Raw genomic sequence first — 11,407 nt, 5'->3', positions numbered from 1 at the left:
GTTGTTGTATCTATCCTAGTGGTTTGTTGTCCTCTTAGCTCTTGTCTCGGTCCTTATAACGAGGTGTTAGTTGTTCATTGCCGCCCACAGGCTGTGGATGTCAGGCCTGCAGATGGAGTCACATTGATTCTGTGATTCTTGAGCATCCGCTGGTTCTTGGATCGATGCCTGTCTGTTAGTTGGAGTATTTATATTCAAAACTCACTATGCTGTTCCACTTAAATTATAAATTCTGGTGAAATATTATGCTACCATCAACTACTTCCAATTCCAATTATAAAAAACACATAAGGTTGTATCGGTGGAATTCCCACCACGCTCTTATGCGTTGCGTACCAATCAACACCTTCAAGAAGGAATGCGCGATGACATTGATACCTAGATTGGTCCTAGGGTTTTCCCCTGATACGCGGAGGGGCGAGGGGAAAGGGTACAACTGATGCCCTTCATGAAGGAAGGGTGGTGCCCGTGGGCGTCACTGTGTTAGTGTCGGTAAACTTACAAGACTTTCTCCCGACTACCAAATCCATGCCCCGACATGGCCATCGAAACGGGACCGATGGGATCGAGAAGGACCAGCTGGGAGCAAGAAGCGGCATGGGCAGCTGTTGCTCGGGTGTGAACCGCCTCCACCACCATTGGCAGTAACCAACCGGACGCAGCAACCAGAGCAAACCATGCCCACCTGGCTCGACAGAGCCCGTGGGCTCATGAAGCTCCCGCCGCCACGCTGCATCAAGCGCGCCACCAGCCCCGCCACCCCCAGCTTGGGTCGCCTCTCCATCTGTCCAGCCTTACTGCCTTACCCGTTTAAAGAAATAGAGAAGCGTGGCGGTAGCGTAGAAAGTCATTTTGGAACCCGAGCACCAATGCTCTTGGCATATTAGAATTTTTTTAGAAATATATTTATAGATTTTGAAAAATCATGAAATGAAATTTTAAAAGTAGCTAATGATATATCTCACTAACATGCAAAATCGCAATCTAAAATATTTTGTACTCTGAGCTACACAAAAATAACAAAATATTTTTAGCGATTTGAAATCACTATACTCAGATCTACACTTTTGCTATTTTTGTGCAGCCCAAAGTACACATTGTTTCCAATTGAAAATTGGCTCGTTTGTGAGATACATTACTTGCTAGTACATCATAATTTTTCTTCAGAATATTTTGAAACTTAGAAATAATAATTTTCGTTTTTTTTAAATAAAGAGATCACTGGTGCACCAAATCTCTATCCGGTGAGCGTCGCTAGTCACGGTCAAAAATGATGCAACGGAAAGCTCAATAAAAAAAATGATGCAACGGAGTCCAATGCCTTTTGCGTTCGGCCCATGGAGCCCAGGCCCAACTATGCACTAGCCTGGATCGTTAAGGCCACAAAGGGCCGACCGAACCATTAATTAATCCAGAAAGAGAAAAAAGGTTTTAGGAGGGGAGAGACCACTCCAGGACGGACGCGCGTCGTCGGGGATCGCCGGAGCTAGGGTTCCGTCCGTCTCCGTCCGATGGCGGTCGCCCTCCCGCCGGCCTTCCCCCCGCACGGCCTGCCCCAGCCGGATGCTACCTCCGCTGGAGATATGGGGCTGCGCCTGCGGCAGGTGCGCGAGCTCCGCCGGGCGCCTCTCCACGAGCTCGTCCCCCGCCTCGCCGACCTCCGCGCCGACGAGGCCGGCCCCGTGCGCAAGCTCGTTGCCGAGTGAGTGCTCCTGCTCCCGCTTTTGCTCGGTTCGCCGTTTGGACCTTGCCCCATTTGGTGGTTAAGTCGTTCGATTGCTGCGCTTCAGTGTCTCAGTTTCACTAGTCGGTTTCGTCTGTCACTTAACCTTCGTGTCAATTCGGTCTGCAAATTGAGCTCGTACCAAATATTAAAACAAAAAGCTTAAACGAATTGACACCATAGACAATGACTCAGTCTGGGTGCTATGTTTTTGTGTGCTGACATGGAAGATAGCAGTTGCTAAACCAGCTACTATAGATGTGCTGTAGGTGATCACTAGTGCCAGTATCACACGTTTTGTTATGTACACGAGTGAGCGTTCGCTGAAGGTGCAGAGTTAGCAAAAGAAAATATGCGATAGCCTTCTACGGGCAATGGAAATTGATTCTATTACGATATTATTATGTGATATGTTAAAAACAGCATAATGACATTGGCTAGTATTTTGACTCCATTTGCGTTTCAACTGGACCCTGACATAGGATGATTGGTGAGGTTGGGTCGAAGCACACGGCGTATATACCCGACGTGATGCCCTCTCTGCTGGATCTTCTGAATGATGAGACGCCTGCGGTTGCGAGGCAGGCTGTTAAAACAGGAACAGACTTGTTTGCCAAAGTACTGCAACAGCTAGTTATCCAGGTAATACTACTGATAGCAGCACCTCTTTGAGTTGCCTCTGTGTGTATGTAGACGTTGGCTCATGTTGCTATCTGCTGGTTCTGAATCCAGGGTTTGTTCTCGAGCGGTGGGATTGATGATTCACTCAAAGTGTCGTGGGAATGGATGCTCAAGCTTAAATCAGCGGTGTCGCTCATGGCATTTCAGGTAAGTTAATGTCCTTGTTCTGCAACCAGTTAACTGCATCCTCCCAGCTTACAGTTTCTTACATCTGTGGTATCTCCGTGTCAGCCTACTAGCAATGAAGGAGTCCGGTTGCTGGCTGTTAAGTTTGTTCAGAAAACAGTTCTCATGCACACCCCGGATCCTGATATCACATCAGATCCACCAAACCAAGCTACAGAAGGTAGAACATATGTTGTGCTTTATACAAAATTAACTGCTTTTTCGTTTGATTTATGGCATGATCATCTGTCATTCCTTGATAGATATGGGATTCAATATAGCATGGTTAAGGGGAGGTCATCCTTTACTCAATGTTGGCGATCTAGCCATGGAAGCCAGCCAGAGCCTTGGACTGTTGCTAGAACAACTTAAGCCTCCTAAGATAAGATCACTCAGCACTTCGATGATCATTGTCTTTGTTAGCAGGTTAGCCTCGTCCATTTTCATTTCATTATATTTTTCTGTGTAGGGAAGTTTGTATCATCTTTGGAACACATGCCACCTTCTAACATAAACTTCCCCCAGTCTCTCAGCTATTGCTCAAAGAAGGCCTTCCTTTTATGGGCGCATACTTCCAGTTTTACTTTCTTTGGACCCAGCAAATACCATTATTAAAACGCAAGTTCCAGGCACATTCCATGCTTTGAAGAGTGCCATTGATGCATGCCTGAAATGTACACATTCAAGTGCTGAGCCGGTATTTCTTTTAGCCTTTTGCGGTTTTGTCAAGGAACTTAACTTGATGTTTTGTTTTTTCTTAGTGGTTAATCTGACATGGGTCAATTGCGCATATGTTTTCAGTCTCTGCTCCAGGTGTATTCTTACTAATTTGAGGTTATCATTTTGCAGTGGCGGGCTCGCTTGTTAGAAGCTCAAAATATTATAAACCAGGGGGATTCAGTAGATCATACTGCAAACGATTCGACAGAACATACCGCAAATGCTGCTAGGAGTATTGGGGACACTTCAAACAAGGCCGAATCATTGCCTCTGACAGTATGTACCTCCATATCCAAGTTTCATCTCTCTTCTGCACCCTTCTTTTTAAAGTACAACAATTGAAGAAACGGAGTGAAAGTAGGAAAATTTCCAACATTCCTAACTGTTCTTCCTCCCAAGTATTAGTCCAATCTAAAGTGTTTTGAAACAAATATATTTCCTTGACAGGAGACGAGCACTGACAACAGTAACAAACGAAATCTGGCTGATGACATGAATAATATTCTAGAAGATGATGGTCATTCTAGTAAAAGAGCCAGACAGTCACATGATGCTCAAGAACATAGCGAGGAAACAAATAAGAGAAATATGGAGGCAGCCTCTGTTGGTTCATCATCTAATCAGCATGTCCCTGCAAGAACTGGGAACTCTGAAGCTGTATATCAATTAATTAGTATGTTTGCCCCATTAGCTGCGCAAGGCGACAGAGCTGCTGTATCACTACAAATCCTGTCATCTAGTATCGCTGCTGACTTATTAGCGGAGGTGGTAATGGTTAACATGCAACACTTGCCAGTTTCTCATCCTGTAGATCAACAACAACCTCCTTCAAGTATCCAGTCCTCTATTGCTCCGAGTTTGAAGCTTCCTTCAGGTCGCTTTCCTCTGTTAGAGTCCCTATGGAAGGTAGTTTCTCTTACTTGTCCCTGCTTATTTTGTTAGATTTCTTTTTTTGGTGTGTATTGAATGTTCTATTCCAGGCAATAGGCGAAACTAATCAAGATGAAGTGCCTCCACCTGAGGAATCTGCTCCAGTGACATCTGCTGCTGGTGACACCACACCAGTTCTTGTCAGTTCTCCTGTTCTTACCACATTAAAAATACCGAAGGAAGAGAACAGTAACAGTTCAGAAGTTCCATTTAACAGTTCAGCTGTTTCATTAGATATAGAAACAGTAGAGGTTAAAGTACCCAGTGCAGATGCTGCTGAGTTATCGATTGAGGTTCAAGAATCATCAGAAACTTCCCATGCTTCTACAGAACCTCAGGGAACCCAAGAACATTCTGGCAGTTTTATGAGTTCATTGCCTGCTGACAATTCTTCAGTTGGTGTCAGTTTGGCTCAATCTTTCGAAACTCGCAGTCCAAGTTCTTCTACTATTGAAGGAAGCCAGTCACAGTTTTCATCTATGAATGCCCTAACTTCACAGCATGTTCTTCCAAAGTTGGTTGTGACTAATGTCGATCTAACTGATGAGGCTAAAGATCTCCTTCAAAAAGAAGCGTTCCTGCGCATTCTTGCGAGAGATAAGCAGGAAGAATCTGGTGGTTCAAAAGCTCGGCTTCCATTGCTTTCTCACTTGGGTGTTGAGGTATTGATCACCATTCCTCCTGTCAAGTATCATTATTTGGATTGAACTTTGGTTAACGGTTCTTTGTATGGAGCGTTATTTGGCTATGTAGATACCCAAACTCAGGTTCCCTCAGAAACACTAAATTGTTAGTTATGCTCTAGTTTCTCTTACACTGTATTATTGGATATGTTACTTGCTGGTGCAGTTTCCTTTGGAGTTGGACCCTTGGGCGCTTCTCCAGAAGCATGTGCTATCTGATTATGTAAATAATGAGGTAAGATGTGTCAACATCATATAAATGGTTTTCTGTAAGAGTTCTCTTAGGAACTAGGACCAAACTGGATGGTTAGCGATTTAACCTGAAAAACCCCGGATGGTATCAGGTTCAACCACCATCCAGCCAAGTTTAATATTGCTACGCATTTACATACAATGTGTGCCCTTGGAGCAACCCCTTTGATTTCTGATTTTCGAAAGGGCTGGTTTCTGGAAATTTAAACTCAATTTCCTCCACAATCTCCGATCCGTCCTTTGCTTAGGAAAAAGCCGAAAAACTGACCCACGACACAGCGGCCATTCGTTTGGCACGAGGAAATGCTATTGCCCTATTTTTCTTATTTCTTAGGTCAAGATGCCCAGTCTGACCGCAGAGGATTGGACATAACAAACACCAGCGGAATTACAATAGAGGAAAAGCAAACCCCCAGAACAATGACTGGCAAAAGAAAACAAATAAATATATTTTTCACCATCACTTGCAATAGCTTTTTTCTTTTTGGTATTCATACTATGTCTATGATCTGTGGTCCAAACCAGCGACCCGGTGGTTGAATAAGTGAAGTAGTGAATGAGCATGCCACCATTCTTGTTCATCTATGTATTGTTGACCTATTATGCGTGTGTTATGTGATTTCATGTAGCAAGGTTACGTAGACTGGTGGAGATGATTACTATATCTTTATATGAATATGTTTCCACAGTGTATGTTTTGTGCAGCTTTGTGGTTACTAATGTGGTTACACTCACTATGCTTCGTCCAATGATATCTAACTCATCTTTACTTGAGCAGGGGCACGAGTTGACACTGTGCGTTCTGAACAGATTGTATCGTGAGGCAGAACAGGATGTGGACTTTCTTTCATCTAGAACCGCAACATCAGTTTATGAATCATTTGTTCTGACAATAGTATGTCTCCTTAAAACATTGGTATCAAAGCTACCTTTTCTTTATAACATGGCTAAACCAATTCTCTTTCTGCCTAGGCCGAAAATCTCCGTGATATGTTTCCGGCTTCAGACAAATCACTTGGCAAACTGCTCTGTGAGATACCATACTTACCAGAAGGTGTATTAAAGCTGCTAGAGGATCTATGCTCTCCTGGAAATAATGAGAAGCAGGACAAGGATCTTCAGAGTGGTGATAGGGTAACTCAAGGTCTAAGTGCTGTCTGGAACCTGATCATGTTAAGACCTTCAAACCGGGACAGATGTCTGGAGATTGCTTTGCAGGTGCTCTAGGGACACCATGATATGTTATTGATCTATGTTTCAGCATATACGATATGCTTGCTTAACTATATAGTTACACTGTATAATCTGTCTGGGACATCCGTCAGTTGTAGTGTGAGAGTTATCTATTTTGACTTCTGATTCAGTGGTAGAGCGCAAAAGAGAGCAAAAATGCCATGAGTTTTAGTTTTAATGTTTTCACATGTATGGATAGAATTGTGAAGCACTAAATCAGTCTTACCTGTTTTTCTTAGCATGATTGAACACTTAAAATATGAGTAGTGGTTGATCAGTTATATTTCCCTTTCACTGACATGAGCTTTAGATTATATTCTGAACATGTAATGATAGTTGATAAAACTTCAACATTGGTCATCGTTTGTGCTTTGATTTTATGATCTAGTACAACTTTTCTGCCTGAGGTTATTCCCTGTTTTTTTTATTGTCACTAAGTAGCATGTTTCTTACAGAGTTCAATCAATCGTCTAGATGAGGTCCGCATGAAGGCAATACGTTTGGTAATCCCTTAATCCTTACTGCTCGTAAGAAAGGTGCACTTATGTGATTTTGTTCACTTCAGTTTTTCATTTCGTAATAACAGGTAGCAAATAAGCTATTTCCCGTGGCAAGCATTTCCAAAAGGATTGAAGAGTTTGCAAATGAAAAACTTAATTCAGTCCTGGAAGTGATTCCAGCGGCTGAATCTACATCAGCTTCTGAAATGGTTACGCCTGAAGCTCACCAGGTATGGTTCATGCTCTAATTTCTTTCACACGTGCCTCTGCTGCTATTTGAAATAACCGTGGCTTTAGATCATTCTTAAATAGTATTGCCTTGTATTTCATTTTAAATTCAGCAAATAATGTCAAGAAAAACTGGTGAAAACAGAGAAATAATTATAAACCAATTCACTGCTGTAAATGAAAAGAACTGCAAGTATTTTTAGTAGGATATGCTGGTGTCTTAATTGCATATCGGCTTGGAACGTACTCTTATAGGATCGAAGCTTTCATCTTTTCTGTTCCTTTCAAATCCAAGTATGGTCTACCTTTTCTGATTTGGTGGACTTCGTGTTTTTTGAAGGATGGTAGCTTAGAAAATTTGTCCTCGGTGGCAGATGCTCAAACTTTGATGTCACTCTATTTTGCTTTGTGCACCAAGGTAACTGGTTATTGCTCCGCAACCCTTCGTATGGTTTTCTGAATTATACTAAGTACTAACAGCATGCGGATTGCATCTTACTGCCAGAAACATTCCCTTCTCCAGCGTGTATTTGCAATATACGGCAGTCTACCACAGGCTGCCAAACAGGTCTTGCATCCAACATTCCCTGCCATGCCAATTGATCAGATATTATGTTTGTTCTTATTCAATTGATCATGGCTCTTTTGTATAACATAATATGTTTTCCAGGCAGTTCACAAACAAGTACCCATTCTGATTCGCACGATACGATCCTCTACTGACCTTCTTGGGATCATCTCAGATGCGCCAGCAGACAGTCGGGAGCTCCTCATGCAGGTGCAACTTGAGTTTTTCTTTGCATATTAAGCCATGTTATCTTCTACTGGTCAAAGTTCTTCTTTCATGTGTATTGGAAAGAGCGCTTGAAAATATATCTTGGTCAGTGAATTTCTTTCATTTGAATTCATTTGTATAATCCAAGATATTACATCGCCATGCAGGTTGTACAGACTCTCACTGATGGAGTAGTGCCATCTCAAGATCTGATTTCGTCCGTGAAGAACCTCTATTCAAAAACGAAGGTTCTCTATTTCTCTGTACCTGAACTAAACTTTAAGTTCTTGCTGACATTTATATTATCAGATTGTATCCTGCCTGAATAATCTAATTTACAAACTATTGACTTCATTTTGCAGGATGTCGAGTTTCTCTTTCCAGTCATGGCTCATCTGCCAAAAGATGAGGTTTTCTCTCCTGCACTCTTAGAATTTTTAAGATACAAAATAACTGGCAGTACGCGTCAAATTACTGTATTTAATGTTGCTCTAGAATTTATACGGTGGTTATACTTAATGAGCAGCTAGCTTGATAAGTCTGCGCATGGTAGCTGAACTGCTCACATTATATTCAATTTAAATTGAGCTCAGCATGGGTATTGGATTTTTCTGAACCAGCGGTTATGAACTTTGACAGTAACTGACATGTGGAGCAAAAACTTAAGCATTGCAGTCCAGATACCACATATAATTCTGTAGGCATTGCTGCTGATATATCATTTGTATTCTGTATTTCATCTCACGTTAGTTATTCTTCATTGTGTTTTTTCTCAGGTTATGTCCGTGTTTCCCAATATTGTTAACCTTCCTGTGGATAAGTTTCAAGTTGCCCTTTCTCGAATCCTGCAGGTTAGATTTTCTCTTCTATCTTTTCTTCCTTGGATATGATTTGAAACAATTATGTTGGCTCATTAATTGTTATTTAGAAATGAACTAGTATTGGTTCATATCTGGGCTGATATGTCTGTTGCATACTTCATCTAAAACTTCAAACTGTCTAGGTTTTGTTATGAAAGACTTATTTCTGGCTCACTCTTGGACTTTTAATTCTCAAGTAACTTAGTTATGTTTCACTTTTCATTTTAGTTAAAGATATTTTTTCTAGCCTGCGCGTGCACAATAACTTTCCACCTATTGCAGGGATCACCACAACATGGCCCTTCTCTTGATCCACCAGAAATTTTGATTGCGATTCATGTAATAGATCCCGAAAAAGAAGGGATACCGCTGAAAAAGGTCTGTTAGTTTTCCATTTGTTACATTGCACATCACTTGGCGAGTTAATTCAATGCACTGATGAAGTGATAATTTATATTAACTTACTCTAGGTCATAGATGCATGTGCTGCCTGCTTCGAGCAAAGGACAATATTCACTCAGCAAGTTTTGGCAAAAGCACTAAATCAATTGGTATCTATTTCTGAATAGTATCACGTTATAAATTGTATCTGTCATATGATATGATGATCTGTTGGCTCTTTGCTTAAACTCTTTGTTTTCCCACAGGTTGAACAGATTCCCCTTCCTTTGTTGTTCATGCGAACTGTTATGCAAGCGATAGGTGCATTTCCTGCATTGGTAAGCTATTTCTGTAACTCTATTGGGTGCTATGGCTCATGTAACTCATGCTGTAACCTAGTTTGCGAGAGACTTCCTAGCATGAAATGTAGATATCTGTGTGTTAGTCTTACTTCGTTAGATATTTGCTGATACGACAAGGATGACATGCATGGTTCATGCTGTTATAGAATCTAGGCAGTTCATGCTGTGTAGGGAACTTGCCCTTCCTCTCACTTTTGCTGCATGCACCTGATTATAGTGGAATGCATTTCTTGCCTCTCAGAGTCCCAGTTTTGCTGCATGCACCTGATTTATTGGAACCGTACATCCATGATATTTTTTGAGCTACATGACAATTTAACATCAGTTGTTCAACTTACAGCATCTCACTCTTAATTTTTGGTGCATGACTGTATGTATGTACAGAGGCACCTGATTCTACTGCGAAACACACGGCAATAATTTGTTTCGCTTACATACTTCAGAAGTGAGTAATAATTGATACTGATTTTATGACCTGTTGGCTTAGCGCTATGTATTACCCCTTCGTCTCTCCGATGGGAATGGAGAGTTAAGACCATCATTGATAATGTGCTAATATGAATCCTATTCGTTTTTGGTCAAATTGAACATTAGTATTAATGCATGGTTATCATGATGAAGTCAATTGTTTTATTTGTTGATATTATGATCTGATGGTGAGATTTTCTTCCAGGTGGATTTTGTGATGGAGATCATGTCACGCCTTGTTAGCAAGCAGGTTCTTAACTTTTATATTGAACAGGAATTCAGTTACAGTGCCTTCTCATTTTTCTGAAACTTCAGTCATTGTGTTGTGATGGCAGATATGGAAATATCCAAAGTTATGGGTAGGATTCCTGAAGTGTGCTATCCTGACGAAACCTCAGTCATATGGTGTTTTACTGCAGGTTCGGCCACTCTTCTCTCGTGGAATTTATGTGTTCTTTCCAATGCAAAAAAAAAAACTCTCTGTAGTTCTTTTTAGTGAATGGGAGGAGCTTTAGCTTATATTACTTCATAGATGGAAAAAAGAGAGCATGTTTAGGTTGTCACCTGATAATTCTTACAACTTGCCACCTTATATTGTTTTTACATCATAAGCTTATATTTAGGGCCACAGTCAACTATTTGGATCTAATAGTTCTAGAAACAGGAAAAGTAACATGGTAATAGTTGAAGGCTTTGACTGCGGGTCCATCTTTTATTTTCTCATTCCTATGCCAAATTCCATATTTATTCCTATTCAAAAAATAAAAATCCATCATGTATCAAGATTTTCCATAACATGGCACTTGGCTTGTCAGTTACCAGCTCCACAACTTGAAAATGCCTTGAATAAGAATCCTGTACTGAAGGCGCCCTTGGTCGAGCACGCCAGCCAGCCAAACGTGCGATCAACTCTTCCGAGGTTTGTTGCTTCGCTGTATGCACTGTTACTCGTTTCAAATGCATGGGGCTGGATCTGACCAGAGCTTGTGCCTTTTTTGTGTGCAGGTCTAGCTTGGTGGTTTTGGGTCTTGCTGAAGATCAGCAGCAACATGCACCTGAGGCACAGAGCAGCCAGGCACAAAGCAGCCAAAACCAGGCCGCCGAAACCAGTAGCTCTGCTGCAGATACTACGACTGAAGTAACCCAGGAATCATCTGCTGCAAGTTGAACATCTGTTAACCTGCTGAAGAAGACGGCATGTCAGAGTGGATGTGACAAAGCATGACTTAGTTGCTGCACGATTTTGGGCAGCGCGCTGTACAAAACATTTACCTTATAAATAAAAAATTATATAGTCATAGGAGAGAGTTGTTGGCCAGCCAGCCCTGTTATGTATTTGTATTTTTGTAGCATATATGTCCGAGCACAAGACTGGTGTCTTTGTATGAATTTGGACAAAGTAAACATGTGTGATGGATGGCTGTTTGGCTGCTGCCTTTATTATGA

At 41.5% G+C, this 11,407-nt stretch overlaps 1 protein-coding gene across 1 annotated transcript; it reads left to right on the top strand.

Annotated features, from left to right (window-relative positions):
- Positions 1-1,496: 1,496 nt before the first annotated feature.
- Positions 1,497-11,377, top strand: LOC124670570 (symplekin-like). Its single transcript, XM_047207051.1, has 27 exons — positions 1,497-1,702; positions 2,206-2,365; positions 2,456-2,551; positions 2,636-2,750; positions 2,833-2,995; positions 3,095-3,266; positions 3,419-3,565; positions 3,737-4,195; positions 4,270-4,881; positions 5,069-5,137; positions 5,933-6,049; positions 6,127-6,372; positions 6,843-6,890; positions 6,974-7,117; positions 7,456-7,533; positions 7,621-7,683; positions 7,786-7,893; positions 8,058-8,138; positions 8,253-8,300; positions 8,667-8,741; positions 9,033-9,128; positions 9,221-9,301; positions 9,398-9,469; positions 10,167-10,211; positions 10,297-10,380; positions 10,777-10,880; positions 10,967-11,377. The coding sequence occupies exons 1-27, from the start codon at positions 1,512-1,514 to the stop codon at positions 11,127-11,129; spliced, it is 3,837 nt and encodes a 1,278-aa protein (XP_047063007.1). The 5' UTR covers positions 1,497-1,511; the 3' UTR covers positions 11,130-11,377.
- Positions 11,378-11,407: the final 30 nt, after the last annotated feature.

The sequence above is a fragment of the Lolium rigidum genome, chromosome 7 (genome assembly GCF_022539505.1).
Source record: "Lolium rigidum isolate FL_2022 chromosome 7, APGP_CSIRO_Lrig_0.1, whole genome shotgun sequence".
Lineage (NCBI taxonomy): Eukaryota > Viridiplantae > Streptophyta > Magnoliopsida > Poales > Poaceae > Lolium > Lolium rigidum.
Note: the sequence above shows the minus strand (reverse complement) of the source record. Positions and strands in the feature narration are given on the sequence as shown.

What these genes read in the sequence shown, in the direction of transcription:
- LOC124670570 (XM_047207051.1), top strand. Translation starts at nt 1,512, where the DNA reads ATGGCGGTCGCCCTCCCGCCGGCCTTCCCCCCGCACGGCCTGCCCCAG. An exon ending in TGTCGCTCATGGCATTTCAG is followed by an intron (nt 2,552 to 2,635) that starts GTAAGTTAATGT and finishes TCTCCGTGTCAG; the next exon opens with CCTACTAGCAATGAAGGAGT. An exon ending in TTTCTCACTTGGGTGTTGAG is followed by an intron (nt 4,882 to 5,068) that starts GTATTGATCACC and finishes TTGCTGGTGCAG; the next exon opens with TTTCCTTTGGAGTTGGACCC.